The sequence below is a fragment of the Poecilia reticulata genome, chromosome 17 (genome assembly GCF_904066995.2).
Source record: "Poecilia reticulata chromosome 17, P_reticulata-male-v2, whole genome shotgun sequence".
Lineage (NCBI taxonomy): Eukaryota > Metazoa > Chordata > Actinopteri > Cyprinodontiformes > Poeciliidae > Poecilia > Poecilia reticulata.
In genome coordinates, this window is record NC_088846.1 from 12,511,755 (window position 1) to 12,533,563 (window position 21,809).

Consider the following 21,809-nt stretch of genomic DNA (forward strand, 5'->3'; position numbering starts at 1 on the left):
ACCGCGGCTGTAATTACCTTCCTAATTCTTGCTCAAAGGAGTTGAAGCTGATCCTTCTCACATTACTCTCCTGGACAAAAAAGAAGAAGAAGAAGAAAAAAAGAGAGCTGTAGTTCTTTATTAATCATTTGCCAGGCCACCTTAAACGCGCTCTCGATTGCGCGCCCCCGCGCCCGTTGCGGGAGGAGCTGACGGCGGTGAGATCATGTGAGAGTCCACGCTTGGAGAAAGTAGGTTAGCAGGGTAGACGGAAAGGAAAGCAGGCGGAGAGTCAGAGCGCAGAAAGGGGGGGTCCAAACAACGCTCCTTCATCGTGCGGATCAAATCTGTCAAATCAAACTACCAAACAACAAAGTTGAGGAGAAGCTGCTGCTCGGTGCGCGACGGACGTCTACCATGAGATCCGAAGCGATTTCCTGCACTCTTTTATTCTTCTCGAACTTGGTCGAGCGATAAATAAGAGGAGTTTATTTCTTTCTTTCTTTTTTTTGGTTGCCACTTTCTGTTTTCCTTTTTTTAAAAACAAGGGGGGAAAAAAAGGTTTTTGGGGTCGTGCTTATTAAAGCTGATCGCAGTTGGGAATAAGTTCATATTTATACAGCCAGCTTAGTCTGGCTCCGGCGCTTTATTCGCCTCTCGTCTGTTTTCCAACACTAAATCCATGTAGCCGAGTCTTCACCGCCCTGCCCAGAAATAAAGAACGCATCAAAAATGAGAGGTAAGATTTCTTTATATATATATATATATATATATCATTTATTCATTCATTGAAATGAATAAATGATTGTTTGTGCAGCCATGCTGGATCATAATGTTGCCTGTTTCGGGTTGGATTTGTTGCCACATGTGTGCGCACAGGGACTCTGTAGAGAGCGCCCGCTTTTCCTCCCAGTGCGCACTAATCCCTCCTGACTGGATTATGGCCGCACAGAACCGGAGGCGGCGCTCTGCTAAAACATCAAAATTCCCATCAAGTGCGATGATCAGTGAGGCTTAAATTAAGAATAAACAAGAGGCACATAAAAACTGCGTGTTTTCTTAATATGAAATTCAGAACGAGGCTAAGGCTGTGGTTCCTGCACGCGCAATGGTGCATTTTGCAATTCACCGCGGTGCGATGTCATAAACGTCAGAAAAAAAGAAAAAAAAACCTCACCTGTGACTTCTGTGGATTTTTTTCGGGGGATCCATGTTGGAAGTTATGCAACGAGAGAGAAGGGGAGGGGGGGAGTTGTTGTTAACCAAACTGTTATGTAATCGATCTTATCAGGTTTCTGACAATGTTAATCAAGTAGATGATTTTTTTTTAAATGCCTTTATTTTGCATCTATTTGTTTAGCGTCGGAAAACACAAGGAAGTGCTTTCACTCTGAGGCTGTGTGTTTATTGTTTTACCTATGAACTTGAATTGTAACGTTTTACTTTGAAATCCTCCATTGGCAAATTTAACAAAGTGCTCCTTCGCACAGCCGAGGTTGCGCAGGATCTATCCTTGGTGTTGTTGTGGTGTGATGGCTGTGCCAGCATGGCCGACAGTGTGAGTTACGGAGGGAGAGAGAAACCCGGCTGTTCCACTGACCTAGTTATGTCACAGAGCATTATACAGCATCTACAGCGGAGGGAGGAGAGGAGGACTCTGGGAAGCTTCGTGACGGCAAAAGCGCGCAGCGCCATGTGCGGCTGCAGGCGCGAACGTTACGCACAGTGAAATCCCAAAAGGAGCTTGAGTGAATTTTATTTCAAGAAATTGCTGTCAAGAATTATTGCCCTGGATTAAGGAGCGCGGTCTCCTTTTCAGGTTCTTAAATTATCAGAGGCGGTTGTAAGACCGTAAGAGGCCCCGGGGACGTCGGCAGACAAAATCACACAAAAACACAGTAACTTGACGGCACAATACAATGGAAAGGAATTTAAGAGAGAAACAAAAAATACAACGGAAACTTAGTCACTGGCTCTCCTTCTGAATACCTGATCCAAATCTGTGCTTCGTAATCAGTTACCCGCTGGGTTCTGGAAGTGAACAAATGTGGGATCGTCAAAGAAAATGGCAAATATGATGACAATTTACAATAAAATAGATCAAATTTGGAGAAAAATATTAACTTTTTCTGTCTCCAATTGGTTTGCTAGTTACTTGTATACTCAATTGATATTTGGGGTCACTGTTATTTTGTCAGTTGTCACCAGAAATGAAACTTCTCCACTGCAGCACGATGCTTTTATAAAACCACATTCCAGTTTAGAGTGAATACTTAGAGTAGGATGCTCAGTGTGCAGAATGTGTACAGTCTGGACATTGGCTGCTGGCGAGTTCGGTGGGCTCTTTCTATTTTAAAAGATGCAAATACCACTGGAGCCTGAGCGGGGGCCCGCAGAGGGGAAACGGGAACAGAGCTGAGCACTTCACTGGCCTCTAACACAGGTTGTCTGTCAGTGTGTGACATGCGTCTTGTGATCTTTCACCGTTGCTATAAAACATTGTGCGGAAGTGCACAGACAGCTGACGACCTGCTTACAGTAGAGCAGGAGAACAATCCAGAGTTTGTAGCAAGCGCCTACGGTGGGTCAGCATGCCAAAACTGCAGGAGAACTTGTTCTGATTGCATCTTATGTGCATACAAAATGCTGACGTGTATTGTGAGAGAGCAAACAAGAGGTTGTGTGAAAAAAAAAAAAAACTACATTTTTTTGGCCGAGCTAGCTAAGAAAGGACTGCAGTTTGTTTACATTTGGATATCCGGCCAGAGAGGGAACCTCCCTCCACCAGAGGCCCCAGTGTTTCTCTGTCTGTCCCCAGCCCCCTTTTTTTTCTTGAGCAAAAAAAATCAATTTCCTCCTCGACAGAGATAAGACGACTCTCTTTGTAAGTCAACTCTAGTCTCGCAGAAAAGTAAAAAAAAAAAAAAAAAAAAGTGTAAGGAGAAAGACATCCAGCAACTTGAAAACATTAGTTGGCTATATTGAGGGGTTGCTCGAAAGGGGAGCGAAGCTGAATGTTGCAGCTTGAGTTTTGTGAGAAATGTCAGAGGCAGCCTAGTCAAACCAAACTCCAAACTGAGCAACAGTTCACGGCCGCCAAACTAAGTAGGAGGCAACAAGTGTACTAGGAGTTGTCGCAAAAGTCAAGCTTAAAAATCTAATTACTTAAATGATACATTAATGGTAACAAAGTAAAGCTGTGGTATGTGGTATTTAAAATGCAAAAAAAGTATCTATATAGTACAACTGCATAAAGTGCAGAGGTAAAAACACACAACGTTAAACTATGTGGAGATCAGTAAAAGTTTAATCTTTTTAATGTTGAAAAACATTGAAGCTGAGGTTATGGTGCCATAAGTGGCCTTACTAAAGCAAGGCCCTGTATTGATGGACTTGGCTTCAATACAGAATATCAATATATATTGATATTCTTTGGCTGATGTCACTTTCTACAGGCAAAATATATCAGATGAACAATGCTTGGAAATTTGAATATTAGTATTTGTTAAAGTGTTGTGTTTGATGGCATTTATAGGCGATTACCTTTTTGTTTCCAATTTTATTCAAATATCAATTTCTTGTCCAAACTAGAAACCCTTAAGTTTTCCCAAATGTCTTTTTTGACTTTATTCTTTTTTTTTTACTTAGAGCATCCTATTCTAAGTATAGAGTAGGATGCTACGAGTTTAACAAAACTGTTTTTTATGTTAAAGCAGAAACTCCCTTTCACTTTACTCCAGACAGTTCAGTGTTAGAGATGCGAGTCTTAATCCCCCTCACCCCCACCCAAAAAAAAAGTTTTGAATATAGATTCCTTTACATCTGATTTTAGGGAAATAAAATCTAGAAATTATTCCACACACTTTAGCCTCAAAAAGGCTGGTTTTTTGGGTTTTTTAAAAGGTTCACAGTTCCAAATCATGATACTTCCACCTCTCGCTGAATTTGTTCTCATTTTGTTTCACCAGAAAGTGTGAAATCTACCACATCTTAGAGCAACCAGCATTTGTCACCATGTTGTTTCTCATGTCATAAGAGATTTGCATTGTGAAATAAATAATATGCGTCAACAGTTTCCCAGGATTATAAAGATTAAATGGCACTTTTATGTGTATGCGGGTTGTCAGGTGTGATGTTGCTAGGTGTGTTTGACTTTATCAGAGATCATCTCTAACACACTGACACACTGACTGCCTGACACATTGGTCATGGACTTGTCGGACATTTTATCACCTGGCTCGTTCCTCGTTGGACATCGAGAATCACTGACTGAGGCTCAGTCGGTGATTTTCCTTCTCCCTTAAGCCCAATCCACCCTCTGCTGAATTACTTCTTTGTAGAGATAACCAGTTTGTACATACAGCTGGTTGATAAATAGTCAGAGGCCAGAGTGTTTGTCTCGGCCGTTAAAGCCGTCTCTTTCCCTTGTTTGCTTTGCGTAAAGGTTTGCAGCCCCGAAGTTCAAAAACACCTGCTTTATTCTGGAAAATCTGTTCCTGTTTTGCATTTTCTTTCTGCTCGGTTATCATTTGTTGCAGATGTCTACTCAGATTTTGTGACAAACTTAAAACCCTCCAGACCTTACGCATCATGCTTGAAACAAAAAAGCGGCGCTGGTGTTGATCTTCCTGGAATGCTCAGTGTCTCGAGAGAGAGCGAAAGGTTAGAAACACTGAGCGCAGCTCAGCAGTGATATTCAGGGTTAAAGGTAATCACTCTTCTTATTTCTACCCCATTATCGACAGCGAGCTAAATTGGTCTGACGTGCTTCACCTCCACAAGTCATAATCCTTTCAGACCTTTCAGCTAATTGATAAAGAAGCACATATTCTGATCAGGAATCAGCCTCTAATGTCACTTTTGAAGCAAAAACACAGCTATTTATATTCAAATACCTTTCCTTTGGATTTTCAAACACAAATCTCTCCTACCGCGCTGTTGATGGTAGAGTCAAAGTTTGGAGTTAGCTACTTGCTACAGACCTTCCTCATAGTTTGTTTCCTGTTTTCAATTCTATGATTGTGCGCATGCAGCTTAGTTTGTTGATCCTCATTTGTTTACCAGGTTACGGTCAAGTGAGTCACATTATACACATATAAAAACTAATTGAGATCTTTGATCGGAAAGGGTTGACTCAAAATGGCTTCGTCTGAACGAAACATGCCTCAGCCTGGCAGCCTGGGCTGAACTTCAGCAAAGGATTACTAAGGGAGCGTCAGTGGAGCTCTTACAAACACCGCAGTTTTCAAGGTTTCTAAGAAAACTTATTGGGTCATAACATCGAGATGTTTTCATGTATTGGATTTCCATGCGAGGTATCCCACACAACTATTTTGAGAAGACAATGTAACCAAACACAAACCAAACGGCAACTGCCAATTTGACGGTGCGCTCTTTTTGTTCTGAAGTTGGGAATATCACAAGAATGCCACGTGAATGTGGAGTTAAAAACTGGGAAAGTCAGAACTTGCCACCGAGCAGAACCACATAATTAAACACTCAAATGGCAAAAAAACAAAACAAAACCATTGTCAAAGTACCGGGCATTAAATATGTAGACGCACTTAAGGCATCTCTTTCAACTACTGGTGCACTTACAATATTTATGTTTTTGGTTGTTATTTTCTTTTTATAGTATTTTACCACGTAAAGCTTTACCAGTTAATACTAGTTAGCGTAACAGCTAATAGCGAATCCCACTGATTTTTCCAACCTGCAGCTAGAACTCAACTCAACTCATTCTCAGATACGAGCGCTAACTTCCTGACCAAATCAAATACTTTGTGTGCACACACTCCATGATTTCTATTCTGTCTTCCCTGGACTTCAGTGACTACATTACATCACCCTTTTCAAGTCTAACATAGTTACTCTATATTCCTTTGCATGGACAGAGACATTTCTAGAGATGACATTGTGTTTATTGGAATCTTTTCAGGCCTAAAAAAACTTAAAGTTGATGTTAAACCATCAGTAGTTTGTCTTTGCTGTAGTTTGTATTTGTGAAGTAAACTTGTGAGGTTGGGGTTACCAACACTGTCTCTAACCCAAAGTCCCGCCTTCTTCTAAATCTGGCTAATGCCAAGATATTGCAATGTGAACTAACTAAAGATGCAATATGTTGGTGTATTTTTCACAGTTGGTTGTATACTGACAATGAAAACATGGTTATATAATGATTCACACTGCAGGATTTCAGAAAATGTCAGGTGTTTTAAAAAGAGCTTCGAAGAAGATTATTCTTAAATCTGCTTTTGTGTCGATGACATTTCAAGTGCCATACGTATTATCAAAACATTATTAGTGAATGAGCCACTTTTAATAGGAACGCAGCATAGATTATGAAACGTTTAAGGAGTGGCTGTGTTGAGGCCAACTGATCAGACAGAACTATGTTTGGTAAACCAGCAGTTCTGCTGTGAATGTTACTAAGATTTAATTATCTACTAATTGTAATTCATCAACAAACCCAAATAACTTGGAGAACAGCTCGTTCTTCAAATCGCTCAGTGTTTTCAATAAAAATGTCTGACGATGAAATCTCACCATTCCGGTCTGCCTGGCCTTCTTTAGAAACTGTTTCCACCAGTTTCATTGTTACTACATATTTCTGAAAGCCATGCAGCGTTCTTATTTAATACTCAAAACATTTTTGCTTCGGCTCTAAGTACAACTTAACAGATACAAAACACCATGCAAATACAAGGAGAAAACACAGAAAAATGCTTAAAGAGCTCCAGTTAGACTCCCTTTGCCTGGTGGTGTCACCAAAGGCTTCCACTTTTGAAAGTTTACTTGAGAGTGAGTAATCTCACCTGTAAAATAATAATTTACAACAAAACAGTGAAGCAAATAGAAAAAAAAATACAGAAATGTCTGCCTAGAAGCTTTAAGAAAATATAACTCTGACTGTGCTTGCATATCAAATAAGGGTTGTACGCTGGGAAAGAATGGTGTGTGTGTGTGTGTGTGTGTGTGTGTGTGTGTGTGTGTGTGTGTGTGTGTGTGTGTGTGTGTGTGTGTGTGTGTGTGTGTGTGTGTGTGTGTGTGTGTGTGTGTATTTTAGCTGGCTGGGATGGTTGGCTGGGCATTTGTGTGTTTGTGACTCTCAGCACACCACAAGAATAGAATAAGCAGAAGCTCAATGTCAAAGGAGAACAGAGAGGGGTGGGAAGCAGACGGTCAAGTTCAAGGTTTGAGCGGTTTGAGTGTGGTGCACTTGCCCGTACCGTGACGGTCACACCGCATGTGGTGTCATGTTACTGGCACTCCATGGTGAAAAGATAGACAAATCTGTAAATATATATATATATCGTGCACTGACTTGTATCTTCTTTAAGCTTGTCATTACGTAACCCTGCTAATTCTGTAACCGCATAGATGCTTTGAGGCGAAATTTTAGCATTGTTCAACTCCACCTTAAAACTGGTTTGGACAGAGTGCTGGCTCCACTCCCTCCTTCCTCCCTCCCTGCCTGCAGTGGGAAAGTGTGTCAGTGGGACAGAACGTCCACATGGGCTGACAGGCTCCATCCCCAGAGTGACGGATGACTCAGCCAGTGCAGAGGCAGTAGCCAGCGCCGACCAGCCAGTGGGAAGCGAAGAGCCCGAGGAGGGCGGGGCGACGGCTGGCTGCTGGAGTGAGCTTGCTCAATGAGCTCTTGCGAAGAATGCTCCCCGACAGGAGTTATATAATCAAGAGGCGCGGGAGGGGCAGAGAGGCGCGAGAGAGGGGAGGGTGATGTTTTTCCATTGCATGCCTGCAGCTGCCCTCATCAGTTGGACTATTTTAGTCAACAGTTTTAGCGAAGAGACAGTCGAGGCATTTGTGGAACAAAAAGAAAAGAGGAAAGTTGTGCTTTTCAGAACTCCAGAGTCCAACAATAACCTCAGAATTCCTCCACAGTTTTCCATACGCAAAACCGATCAGATCGCTCTGACCGGCAAAAAACCGATCAGATCGCTCTGACCGGCAAACCCAGGCGCCGACCGACTGTCTCTTGAAGTAATTGTAGCAGAAGAAAAGGTTTCTTTGTATATGTGTCTTATGTGCTGCCGTCATGTGATTTCCTATCTGCCTGTATGCTCAGTTTCTTCGACGGTGGGGGTGTGGGGGGAAGAGGCCGTGTGAAGGGTGCGCACCGCCACACTTCGTATGGTGTTATCTAAGCTTTCGCTGTGTGTGCAACTTGGTGTTTGTGTGTCTAGAAAGAAGACGCAGCGCAGTATGTTGAGCAGGTGATGTTTTGAGTTTCACCTTTTTTAAAATGTGAAAAATGACATTAATGTATGTCTCCCTTTCATGTCCACTGGGTTGGAAGACGGTGTGACATTTGAAAATAACGCTCTACCAGATAAGCTTGGTTGTTTACCAAATATGCGTTCAGCTGTCGATAAAATGATGCAACTGTGACTCTGATATTGCAACAATGACCCACCGAGAACAGTGCCTGATCTCACTTTGCCGTTGTGTAATTTCAATCACTATGTTAGATGTTTGAAACTAAAAGTGAAACTGGTGGCATAACCTTTTTTTTTCTTTTTTTTTTATTAGTGCCTAATGCTCATGAGCATTTGTAGAGCTTTCTTATTTCACTACCAGATGGTCAGTTAATCCTTGAGTGTATATATAAAAAATGACAACATTGTTAATTCCTGATCCCAACAGATGCACCATTCAAAAAGGAAGCGCATCAGAAGCGGCACACATTGTAAAGATGTAAAAAGACTTGATTTTTCCCTAAATCCTGTTTATTTTTTCATGTTTAGATCAAAGTATGAATTATTTAAATACTGCAGCATATGTGGCATGATTGGAAATGGTGTGACAGCAGCTTTACATAAAAACACACAATGATTTGTTTTTATTTTCTGTCATATCATTTAATATAATTACAGGGAAAGTGATTGGAGTTTGTCCTAGCTGTACAGAGCATGAAGTAAATCGCTGCTGCCCATCAGTGGACTGAAAGACAAATTTGACAGTTTAAAAATATGTCATTTCAAAATACTGTAGCCGGCAACTCTTATTAATGTGTCTGATTCAAAACAGAAGTTGGCATAACATTGCGGCTTGTTAAACTATTAAAATATTAAGCAGTAGTTCATTCTAGGGTTTTTTTTTTCTTTGCTTTGATCTATTTCTAAATAAACGACATACAAGTGCTTCAAATGACATTATTAGAACTGTACTGATATTGTTACTTTCTAAGCATTAGAAAGGTCACGTCATAGTCCTGCACTATGAAATAGCTGCTAATTGTCGTCAGCACGGGATTCACAAAGAGTCCGTTTGAAACATGCAGTAACCTCTGATAATGAGGCATGTTTCAGGCTCCCAGACTCATAAACTGGAAGTCTACACCTTTTAATGCTGTCGTGGGGTCTCCTGGAGAGGAGCAGCAAAGGGTTACATAACGGCTCATGAAAATGAAACCCAAAGCCTTTTTAAGCATCAGCCATAATGTTATGATTGCACTCCTAATATTTGGTAGATTTTATTGCCCCGTGGGCTTCGCAGTGGAAATTCTTTGGACTGATCTGGCGTCCCATAAATGATGTTAGGCCATTTAAGCTGCTGGGTGAGGGGAACACTTCTGGTTCTCAATCGTATTGTTTGAGCCATTGTGAGCGGTTTTATTAGGATCAGCTGAAGGCCTGCTACTGTAGAGAAAGTGTTGCACCCATGTTTAGTTCTAGAAAATAATTAGGTTGTTGCCAAGATCCAACAATCAGCACGTCTTTGCCTTGCAGGACATGGAACAAAGCTTTTTTCTTTTCTTTTTTTTAAATTGGAAATGCAACAATAAATAAGTCAGAGATCACAATCTGGCAATTTTTTGGTTTTCTGGCCTCGATTAGTAACTGACAGGCAATTTTTTCCCCTTTTTATTAAACTAAAGGATTCACACCACTTTCTACCCACAGAATATACTTTATTGCATTTTAGTTTAGTTATATGTTGGTGCTTAGAAAAACACAAAGTACAGTCAAAATTGGAATACACCAGCTCTCAAAGGGAATCCGTATTAGCAAAGAAATACCTTTGTACATCACTAATTATACCTTACAGGGACTGTAATGTTATGGCTGATTATTGCATATTGGCGAGGACCATTAGCTGACTACTCCTTAACTACGGTCGTCGTGAAGGCGTGGCATGTCTTGGCGAAGGTTTCGCTCCAGATTTTTCCATTTATCAACCTTGTAAAAATGTCCAGGAGTCTTAGCAGGTGAGATGATTAGCAAATGTAGCAGCAAATCTTTAAGAGAATTTCTTCTCGGGTAGCAAATTCGCATGACTGCATAAGTTTTACAGTTCTTCCCTTCTGCTGGCCTGTTTGTTACTTTCCACACACTCGAGACTTTTTTTTTTTTTTCCAGCATCTGGCATCACTGAAGAAAGAAAATACAAACATATATTACAACGCCTTTTCCGCCGTTTTCAGTGTGCTGTAATAAAAACAGTAATTTCCATAACATACCCTTTGCTTGCCTTGCCTTGCCTCCCCCCTCCACCCGCCCCTCACTCACATTTCTGCTTGTTAGAAAGTCTGCTCTGCTGTAAATCTTCGCTGTGGAGTTTATGAGGGAACAGACCCTGCAGGACACATCTAGAACAAGCTGTCCTCACATTTTCCTTGAACATCCTTGCTGTACATCTGTCGAAAATGCTAAGAACCGCAGAAAATAACAAAAAAATGATGACAAAGTGTGAGCTGTGGAGAAAATGTTATGGTGTTACATAACTGAAAATGAGAGTCAAAACAGAAAGTGAAATATTTCTTCTTCTTCTTCTTCTACTTCTTCTTCTTTTTTGTCTGAAGTATGAGTGAAGCAGATTATATTACATTTGATTGCACGGAGCTAGTGTGGTAGCAATTATGGATGTTTAACTTCACTAGCATGAACTCCGAACATTAACACTCACAGACACAATCGGGTTCATCGAATGACACCTATTATTATTTTGTTCAGAGTTTGCCAAAGGACGCTGGTCAGCTTTCAGGCCTGCGGAGTTGGATAAAGTTCAGTCATTTGTAATCTCCTTCTAAAACCCTCACAACTTTGCCGGCAAACACAAAACGTTCGAATCTATTGAAGGCGAGAGTCGTGAAACAACAGCCAAAGGTCACACAGTCTTTATTTGTTCCGAACTAAATCCTTGGTGTTATATGTGTCGGGAGCCCGTTCTATTCTTTCGGGCGACGTGTTTGAACATGTCAGAACAACGCTGGACAAAATTCGTCTTTACAGAGGAAGTCTGCTCAGACGGAGACAGAGTCGGAGCGGGCGGCTTTCTGCCCTATCGGGTTCGAAATCAAACCAAACACAGCCTCATGTGAAACTCTTTGTTTTGTCTGAATAAGAAAATTACCAGTTAATCTTTTCCTGGAAGAGAGTCATTTCTGTTTTTCTTTTCTTTTTAAGGAGTGATGCACAATATAGCATAGACAATAGGGAAAAAAATGCACCGCAGGTTCCTTGATAGAGGTAGTAGATATAATTTTAAAAAAACTGAAAGTATTGCAGGTCTAGTCCTGTTTATGTATTTAAGTTTTACTAAATGATAAAAAAGCACTAAAGTACACACTGATCATTAATTGCTCTCCGCAGAGCTCTCTGTTAAACCCATCAGTGTGCAGGTTTTCTAAACTGTGTGGTTGGTCTGACTTTGTTTTCGTCCTGCAGCTCAAATCGAGGTCATCCCCTGTAAGATCTGTGGGGACAAGTCCTCAGGAATCCACTATGGAGTCATTACCTGTGAGGGCTGCAAGGTAAAGGAGAAAGAAAGCACAACTTTACCCAAATTCCTTCATGCACCGATTCTTATGCGGTGTAGGTCTGATACTGGTTTTTGCGGGGGGTTTTTTGTTGTTTCTTCCAGGGTTTCTTCCGACGCAGCCAGCAGAACAACGCCATGTACTCTTGCTCCCGCCAGAGGAACTGTCTGATTGACCGAACGAACCGCAATCGTTGCCAGCACTGCCGTCTTCAGAAGTGTCTGGCTCTGGGCATGAGCCGAGATGGTAAACATTCATTTAAACGTGGCTGCGTAGCGGAGAAGCGATCGTCTGCGACTGCCTGCTGCAATGAAACGTAATTTCTCCCCTGCAGCTGTGAAGTTTGGCCGCATGTCAAAGAAGCAGCGTGACAGCCTCTACGCCGAGGTCCAGAAGCATCAGAAGTCTCAAGAGTGCGCAGGCTCAAACGGCCCCGCAGCTCTGTCTCTACCCAGAGAGGACGGAGGCTGCGGCAGCGGGGTGGACGACGGCGAGGAGGGCCTGAGCCGCTCCTACAGCAGCGGGGGGTCCACGTCGACCCTTAGCGACCTGGACGACATCGCTGCACTGCCCGACCTTTTCGACCTCCCGCTGACGCCCGAGGAGGCCAGCGAGTACTGCAGCCTGGAGCTGCTGGGAGGCGGAGGAGGCAGCACCGGGAACACGTCTAACTCCTCGTCCTCGTCTTCCGCTTCCTCGTCCAATCAGAACTCCCCGCAGCAGACCATAATGGACACGACAGACAGCTGCGGGAGCCAGCTCCTGCTCACGCACTCGCTTCTGGGACGCAGGCGGTCACTTTTGGACCAGCTGCCCGATGACTGCTCAGTAACAGACCTCGGTGAGACTGAAAACAGAAACATAACAACCGATGCTCTGTTTGTCCCCTTCTTGCTGTACAATAACAGTCACAAAAACAGGAGGTGATTGATCTGCATAAAACCAGAGCTGATCAGTTGGAGATAACACAACGGCCTGTATCTGCTTGTTTCACAATTTGATTTATTGGAGCTCATTATTGGTTAATCCTTAACTATGTTTCTGCGCAGAGATAATTCTCTGATTACCTAGGACAAAGATATATCTCATAGAGCCGGTGCACTTTATACTGCACCGTAAAATGGAACAAGGGCAACGTTATGACGGCGATACGGGGAAGCACTAAGTTAATCTTCAGTTCAGGCAAAAGGATGGTGTCGGTGTCACATTTGTGCACATTAAAGGATCAAATGCTTTCACACACGTCTCAAGATGCCTGAAGGAGTTGTATGTGTCAGGTTTATTGGATGGTTGCTGGCAAAAGGGAGCTGTTTTCAGACAGGCTCCAAGGGCCAGTAAAGGAAGAAATTAAAATGTGTTATTACTGGTGGAGGAGGAGGGAAAAAAGTGAGAAAATTGACTGTTAAAACTACCCAGCAGTGCAAATCATCTTAACAGTTACGTCAATTTTTAGATGTTAAAACCGCACGGCTGCAGGTCTGCCTTTGCTGTCTTTTCGAAACATAAACGTGCCACGATGACCTCGAAAATGCTTAGACTGACTTTGGACATGTGTGTTTTTCCTTTCCAGAGCATATCACTCAGAGTATCGTAAAGTCTCACTTGGAAACATGCCAGTACAGCGCAGAGGACATGAAGAGATTCACCTGGGTACATTACACACCCGAAGAAACCAGAGTTTTCCAAAGCAAGGTGCGCAAACAAACCAAAAAAAGCAAAAGTAAAACAAAAATGCTGCACCCTTCACAGTGATTGAGTTTCGTAAAAGTGCAATAAGCAACTTGTTTGCTATTGATAAGCAATTTCTTGGGAAAGAGTCAGCGTCAAGTTTTAGATGTATGTAATTCACCAGGTGTTATATTGGTGTGGTATATATATATATCCTTGTAGAGTTTTCCAGGTTTTACCCCTTGAAGCTTGAAAACTGTTGAATTGGATCTGACCTCATTCCCAGACCCGACTTCCAACTAGCAAGAATAATGGAAAAATAATGGAAAATGCTTTAAGTCTAGACAGCACAGTACAGTTTAGGCACAGAACGCTGAGGGACGCCACAATTACAAAGTACTTGTGAGGAAATAACTCTTATATATCAATTATCTGTTGAAGATGAAAAATCATAGCTAACTGTATTAAACATGTCAATGGAAAAAACTCTTCTGTTTGTCCCCTTAAAGTATAAACACCGATATATTAAGCATTATTTCATTTCCAAATCTGGGTTCCAGCTTCCAAGATAGTTTCAAGGCCATTTCTAGCGACAGTACAGCTAATCGGAAAGATACCAGCTTCTCAATTTGTATCTTATCATAGATTTAAACGCAAACTCGATGTAATGCTCTGTCTGTGACCCTTTTTCAGTCGGCCGAGTGGATGTGGCAGCAGTGCGCACATCACATCACCAATGCCATCCAGTACGTGGTGGAGTTTGCCAAGCGCATAGCTGGTTTCATGGACCTGTGCCAGAATGATCAGATTATTTTGCTGAAAGCAGGTCAGTGTACGCTCCAGAATACCAGCTCACTTTTGTTTCACAAAGTAAAATTCTTTCAATGTGAACAAAGTTTTAATCTTGCTAACAGAAAATCCTTCTTCCTTGTTGTTTTTTTTGTCTCCAACCTTCTACCTCTGCCTGTTATTTTACATCATTTTTAAAAAAAATACATATATATATATATATATATTATTTTATTTTTTTAATAAACACCTGCTCTAAACTCTGGGGAGAAATACTAAATTCTGAAAACAAAATTATTTTTTATAATTTCCTGCATATATTTGACAATGTTTTACATTCTTTAAATGGTTTGGACCAAACAACAAACCTTGTTGGATATTTGTACTATCCTTTTAAAACTTGTTCAATTTTGTCTTGTATATGCTGTGCACTAATTTGACTCAAAATTGACAATTTGTTGTATGTTTTTGCATGTTTGGAGTATTTTTGCACCTTTCCTCGTCCTCCATCTTCCTCTTTGTCTTCTTCTCCTTTCTCCGTCTCTCCATGTCTATTCCTTTGCTTCTGGCTACTTTTCTTTTTTAGGCTGTCTGGAGGTCCTACTCATACGCATGTGTCGCGCCTTTAACAGCAACAACAACACCATCTTCTTCAATGGAAAATTTGCCTCGGCTCAGTTCTTCAAAGCTCTGGGTGAGGATCAGTTTGGGAAAGTTTTTGTGTACGTGTTGAAACACTCAAATAGTATTTATGTGTCTGAAGTTGTACATGGCTTAGGTAAGCCTGAGAAATGTTTTCTACATACTATTGAATAGTGTGTAATACCATTAATCAGCGTAATCTACTTGAGAAAAAGTTGTTTTAGTTGGTTAACTTATTTTTTTCTAAGAAAAGAACTGAAAAAAAAAACTTCTTTTAGTTGCGGTCGTATTTACAGAATCAGATCAAGCCTGGAAAAGAAGTCAAATGTTTAACTTTTTCTTCAGTGTCACCATCATTATGCTACATCGCCACCTAGTGGGAGAAATTAAAGAATTTATATTTTGGTAGTTCACCCAGATACAGTGCTTTGCTTTATTTTATTAGGATTTTATGTGACGTGCCAACTCCACCAAGCATGCTGCACACACACACACAGTTTGGCATAATTCCAGAAAGTCTCAATAAAATATTATGATATTTCTGATTATAGCATGACAAAATGTTAAAACGTACAAGTACATTTGCAAGGTGCTGGCCAAATGACAACTCAGAAAAACCTGGGAGAAGTTTATTTTTTCCACAGTTTGCAGACAAAGAGGCCACATTTATTAATTTTTTACACTGTGAACCTAGTAGGTTAGATTTTAGTTCGGTGATGGGGTTTAAAAAGGAACGGCAGAGTCTCTGGTTATCTAGTCACTTATCAGGGTCTCTACGTTGTTTCTGCAGGGTGTGATGATCTGGTGAGCGCCGTTTTTGAGCTGGGAAAAGGTCTCAGCCGTCTGCAGCTCTCAGATGAGGAAATGGCCCTGTTTAGCGCTGCTGTTCTTCTGTCACCTGGTAATTATTTTTATTCTCTTTCGCTGTGTCCAAGCATTTATACAGATCTTGAAAGTATATGAACACTGTTTAGCAAAAGATTCTCATAAATATTTTCTCATTCTGTCACTTGCAGTTTTACAAAGGGTTTTAATATGAAAAAAGAAGTTCAAAACTAAATATTATTTAATATTTTTATTAGACGTTTGTGTTCAGCTGAGTTTTTTTTCCGGAACTTTATTTTTGTTTGTCAGCCTTTCACTCTTTTTGTGACAAAGCCACAACTTGGTGTGCATCATAATCACTTCAGTAACGAGTTTTGAATTAACTTCTCACAAATTATTAATTTGAACTCACAGTAGTTAAACTGCCATACAGAGAGAGATCTCAGCATTTCAGCCATTCAATAACCCTTTGGTTAAATGCATAAATCATCTGTCAAACAGATAAAATGCATCCTTTCAATAGTTTAAAGTGATGTTGCAAAATCTGAAATCTGAACTGCATTCAAAATATCTGCTTCTGTAGATCGACCCTGGCTGACAGAAGGTCAGAAGGTTCAGAAGCTCCAAGAGAAAGTCTACCTGGCTCTGCAGCACAGTCTGCAGAAGAAAGGTGCTTCTGAGGAGAAACTGGACAAGGTAAGCGCAAGTAATCAAGCCAGCTTCTGCGACTTTATCATGCATGAAACGCATTCATTGGATTTTAATTTTTGAAGGTTTGGTCTGTTGCGAATTCATGAAAACGGCCCTCAAACTTGGATGTGTTTTAACATATATAGAATACTATTGAAAAGTAAAAAAATTTTTCAGTAACTCAATTCACTTCGTGAAACAACCTTATATTAATTTATTACTCGCAGACTGATTATTCCTAATTGTGATAATTTTGCAGCTAAGAAAAACACAACATTTAATAACAGAATTATTTTTAAAAAGATATTTTTGGTCTGACAAATTATTCTCATTGGAATATTCTAATCCAATGACTATATGTTAACATGCACTCTCATGGTGAAGGAATCTGATTATGACAATATTTCTTTACTGCTGAGGTCTTACTATTGAAACATTAGCATTGTCAAACATAACACGGTTAATAAGAAAGTTTGGACAAGTTTTAGATATTGGTAAATTTGAGCATCGGTATCATATTGGTATTATAGGTATTCTAATTGCTTGAGTTTCTAGTTTCAAGTTGGAAATCATCATTTAGAATGACCTTCCTTTGGAGTTCAAATGCAGAAAAATACATATTATCGACAATTTCTAGAAGTAAAGAGCCTGATTGCTAAGAATAACATTATGCAAATGTTTCCATTTTTTCTCTTCGGAACTGGAACACTGTAGAATTGACTGCGTTGTTGTTGTTTGTCAGATTGTAAAATAAATTAAAAGTAGTACTAGTATTTAAAATGCTAAGCCATCATAGCACAGCCCAGAGCAGCACACTTCAGACAGAAGAAGATCAGATACACACCCTTCATGCAGACCACAATAAAAGAGTGATTAGAAGAGCTGACGACTGTGTGAAAAAGGGAACTTTCCAGGAAGGGAGATTAGAATATTATTGTTCACTGTATAAATCAAGACTCACAGGGGAAACGCCTGTCACCAGATGATCAAAAACGCACACATACACACACACACACACACACACACACAAAAAGAAACAATTAAATTTTGCTGTTAATTCAAAAGACAAATTCCTTTATTTCAGTTTCACGTCTTCATTTCACTGCATATCGTATTAGGGGTGTATTTAAAAAATAGCTTGCTTTAAACTCGTACAATTGCTCATTGACTCTGCATCGCTGTCTTTTCTCTTACAGATGCTGTCTAAGCTGCCCATAATGAAGTCCATCTGTAATCTCCACGTCGATAAACTGGAGTTTTTCCGCTTGGTCCACCCAGAGACTGCCTACAGTTTCCCACCGCTGTACCGGGAAGTGTTCGGCAGCGAGATGCCTCTGCCGGACTCCACCGATAGCTAGGCGGAGAGATGAGACGGGAGAGATGAGGAAGAGTATAACAGAAAGTGGAGGGGGCAAACGTGAGACAGAAGAGCGACTGAAAACCAGCGGTTATCGAGACAATCCAGGACTATAAATACTCAGTCTCCCAAAGTAGTCCTCCACTATCCCAGTAGCAGGCGAAGCACCTTACACTACATACCACACATGCTCCTGCTCTACTGCAAATTGTAGCATTGTAAAACCAGTGTGCGGGCGTCTTATTAAAATCAAAGCAGCCCACACAGCATGTAACCGGCTCCGAGCTCTAAAAGATATTTAAGCGTTGATCCACTGGGGATCGCCGAACTAGTTATGAATGTACCTCTTCTATTAGCACCAGTGCACAAACGAGAACCAAACAACGATGAATGTACAATCCTGCCACTCGAAAGCAAAGCTTCTCACGCGGAACTGGCACGATGTCGATATTGGCGCAGACGTTGGTCAAAAAAAAGTTCTCGATGTTTATGCATCTCAGAGGGATGTACATGTGTTTCCATGCATCCTTTCACTGATCCGCACTTAGGGACCAAGATCACAGATCAGAGGTTCTTCTGACATGCATAGAAAAAAAACACGTAGAAACCGACTCACGGCCTATGGTGAAGTCAGCAATCAGTTTCACTCACAGTAAATAGTGTTAGGTGCTGCCTTTTCGTAGGCTTTTGTAATGCAATGAAAAGACCTCAGTCCCACACACCCCCTTCCTTGTAAATGCCACTTAGACACAGGAAAAGATGAAACTATCTTTAATTTATATACACGTTTATAAGAAGAAAAAAAAATATTTTAAATAAGAATGTAAATAGATATCTATATATGACTATATGGAAAGAGTAAGAGTGCGTGGGGGAAGAAAAAGGAGTAAAGCGGATATGGAGGCACAACTAATATTTGGACTCAGATCTTTTTTTTTATTTTTTATTTTTTCTGGATGATTTTTTTTCCTCTCTTGGCAGTATTCTCAGGTTTCCACTGCAACAACCCCCTCTTGGCCCAACGGCAAAGGGACGGCCATCCTGCAAGCGAGGGGGGTGGACACTTGTTGCAGATTTATCATAGCAGGGGAGAGGCAGCAAACTCGCACACAGCAATGAAAGAAAAAAACGCCTCGCATTTTGAACTGTTGGCTTTTGCTCTGCACTGCTGCTGCCCGCCCACCCCTGCCGAAAGAGACAAGAGGACGAACGCGGACATTAAGCAAGAGAGGCGGCGAGCCAAAAGACGACTTAACGGACTACATGGCGACAGAGGAAACACTGCCAGATGTTTTCTGACAGACGGCCAAGCACGGCAGGAATACGCTGATGTGTTTGTGTTTTGCCGAAAGCGTCGCATCCAGCTCCGGGCTGGGATTGCGATGGTCCATATGCATCATAAAAACCTCTCTGCTGGTTGGTGCAACTGTATTATTTTGTACATTCGGAGTTTCTCTCCTTTGGTCCTACACCCGACACTTTTCCAAATATCAAGCACTTATACTTTCCTGTTTCTCACTTGACACTAGTCCAAGGCCAGACAGAGCTACCAGCTGCCCCCCTGAGTTTTGCTTCCATGCCAGTAAGACTTCAGTCGATCTGTTTTATTTTATTTTTTTCTTTGTTCATTATTTCTACTCCATGTCTGCCACACACACACAAAAAAAATAACTGTTTACAATTAATTCATGTACATAAAACACTGTTCCGAAGGTGATGACAACGTCTTACTCGGGGTGCTGTGTCGTTCTTGAGCAGAACATGAGGACCCGCTGCTTGCTGCTCAGGGAGATAGCTGTAATCTCTTGTACCTTTATTGCAAGTGTCATCTTTTTAGCCTTGTACTCCTCACACCCTTTGCACCTAAGACCCATAACCATAATCACTGTGGACGTAAGCTCTATTTTTGTGAATGTTAACCACAAAGTGTCAAAGCCCGTCTTTGTCCCAATGTCGTAACAATCAAGTTCTGATTCATAGGATTTTAAAACGAAACAAAACGGAAAAATAAAAAAAAGTTTTAAAAAATAAATAAATCAGTTAGTGTTCAGACAAAATTTTTGTTATCGGGGTTTCATGTTTCTTTTGCTGTGATTTATGTTATTCGTCAGTCTTTTATCCACATTTTTCTCATGTGTCTCCACCTTTGGTCTCATAAAGTCAGTGATCTATTTTTTATTTTTTAATTAAAGACATTTAGGAAAACATCAAACAAAAAAAAGTATATAGTTTGACTCCCCTTTTTTGTTTCCCTGAATGACAAAATGTACTACAGGTATCTTACTAGTTCAAGAATAACAGAGTCACACAGCTCAATATATATTGTTGTCCAACCGGATACATTATATGTGGTTTTGAGAATGTAATAAATGGTTTCTTTTCCTTTGGAGATGTTTGTGTTTTTATTTGGTGTTTGTAACTTTATCTTTTGTGCTGGATTCGTGCAAAGGTTTTAAGCCTTTATTCGTGATCCAGCATGTCCTAAAGGGAGTTTTGCAGTCGGTTTAATAAGAATTAAATGAACATTTTAGATGAACAAACATTCAGTGTTGCAACAATTAAATGGGAAAAACAATTTGATTTTATTGTTCCCTGATATTAATAATATAGCTCACCACCACGGGCGCCAATGCGCACGGGTTGGAAATAAGTCAGTTGAGTTGCCCACTAAGTTGTTTTTTGTTGCCTATCTACTCTTACAAGCAATCCGAAATTCAGAGCCCTGTGTTCTGCAAAGTTTGGGTACTGATAGAAAACCTGCAGTGATGCTGAAGCTACTATCTGATTTGAAACTTCGTATTTAATTCGTCTAAAAAACTATTTTTTTCCCCTGATGAATCTGGATTGCATTAGATCCTCTTTAAAATCTAAAATAGGCCTACTTCAACTACTTTCAATTGAAAAGGTTCTTTTTTTTTTTTTTTTTTTTAAAAAACAGATTAAACCTGAATGGGAGAGGCATTTCCATCAATCTGGTTTCTTCAGCTTTTCTGAGGTCATATTGCAGGAGCAGTAAGAAAAAGTAGGAGCATCTTCTTGTATAAAAGGGACATGCAGACCATCCAGAGTGTCTTGGATCAACCTGGTCTCCTCCCAACAGGATGTCAAAGGAAAACCTCCAAAGAGAAGCTCCCCAATCAGATGCCTGAGCAACTTCATGAAACTTCTTTCAATCCACAGGAGTAGCGGTTCTACTTCAAGCTCCCCTTACAGTGATGGTGCAGCCTCACCCTATGAAAGAAGATCATTTCATTTAAATGTGTCCTTTCAGGCTTGATCCATATGTCATTTCCTTACGTGTGAGCAGAAGGGTGAACAGACTGGAAAACCAAGAGGTTTGCTCTTTGGTTCAGCTCTTTCTTCACCACAACAGACCCAGAGCAACATCTGCATTACAACAAATGAGACCCCCACCACCTACATTACTCATTAGTGAGACTGGAAGGTGCCGCTGGACATAGTTGTGGTGATTGTCTTTAAATTAGTCTTTTGTCAAGTTTTCATCCGGAAACCTACCTCAGCAAAAGATACTGTTGGTCTATTCAGATTTCTGGTTTTGGTACGGATGTGACAATTACTGATTCACGTTTTTGACCGATATTTTTCCAACGACTTCTCCATTTGAAAGAGAGAAATGGCTTGCTGTCCCACTTGTTAGATAAAAGATGCCATGGCAGGCTGTTGTGGACCCAACAAAAAAAAAATTGTAAATAACGGAACTACAAAATTATCCTCATGAAGCACATTTCCTGAGCTCTACTTGATTTTAAGTCCAGGTTCTTGATGGAGGCATTTGTTTTGACAGAAAAATTTAGTAGAAATTCTGTGTTTTGACACATTTAATGAACAGAAAGAAAAGAAAAAGCTTTTGATCCACTAATCAACCCCTGAAGTCATTCTTTCCCTTCTGATCTTGATTTCTTTCCAGTTGATTGGTGCAGCTCACGTAAAAAGCTGCACAAATCTACAGTAGTGCAGTAGGTTATTCTTCATTCATGTTTGGAGAAGTTTTTGAGATTATGTTCATTCCACACAAGCTAATTAAGTGGTTTTATTTAAACTAGAGAAAATAATCAT

The 21,809-nt window shown here is 40.7% G+C and overlaps 2 protein-coding genes across 4 annotated transcripts in view; one reads left to right on the top strand and one right to left on the bottom strand.

Annotated features, from left to right (window-relative positions):
- gpr35b (G-protein coupled receptor 35 b) overlaps positions 1–1,231 on the bottom strand; it is a 16,366-nt gene extending 15,135 nt beyond the window's left edge. The window contains exons 1-2 of one of the 3 annotated variants that reach the window (XM_081598457.1): positions 1,157–1,202; positions 18–70 (exon numbers count right to left, since the gene is read on the bottom strand). The gene's annotated coding sequence lies outside the window, so the exon portion shown is untranslated. Of the gene's footprint in view, positions 1–17; positions 130–1,156 lie in introns of those variants that run through there. The other 2 variants (XM_081598454.1, XM_081598456.1) reach the window with 2 other exon arrangements.
- Positions 242–20,121, top strand: LOC103479274 (nuclear receptor ROR-beta-like). Its single transcript, XM_008433626.3, has 10 exons — positions 242–718; positions 11,670–11,755; positions 11,866–12,007; positions 12,096–12,602; positions 13,332–13,453; positions 14,123–14,255; positions 14,805–14,912; positions 15,651–15,761; positions 16,269–16,381; positions 17,572–20,121. The coding sequence occupies exons 1-10, from the start codon at positions 712–714 to the stop codon at positions 17,731–17,733; spliced, it is 1,491 nt and encodes a 496-aa protein (XP_008431848.2). The 5' UTR covers positions 242–711; the 3' UTR covers positions 17,734–20,121.
- The last annotated feature ends 1,688 nt before the right edge of the window (positions 20,122–21,809 follow it).

Bases quoted from the DNA above. Each gene is read 5' to 3' on its own strand.
- LOC103479274 (XM_008433626.3), top strand. The intron at 12,603-13,331 runs GTGAGACTGAAA...TTTCCTTTCCAG, and splicing joins CTGCTCAGTAACAGACCTCG to AGCATATCACTCAGAGTATC. The intron at 14,256-14,804 runs GTCAGTGTACGC...TTTCTTTTTTAG, and splicing joins GATTATTTTGCTGAAAGCAG to GCTGTCTGGAGGTCCTACTC.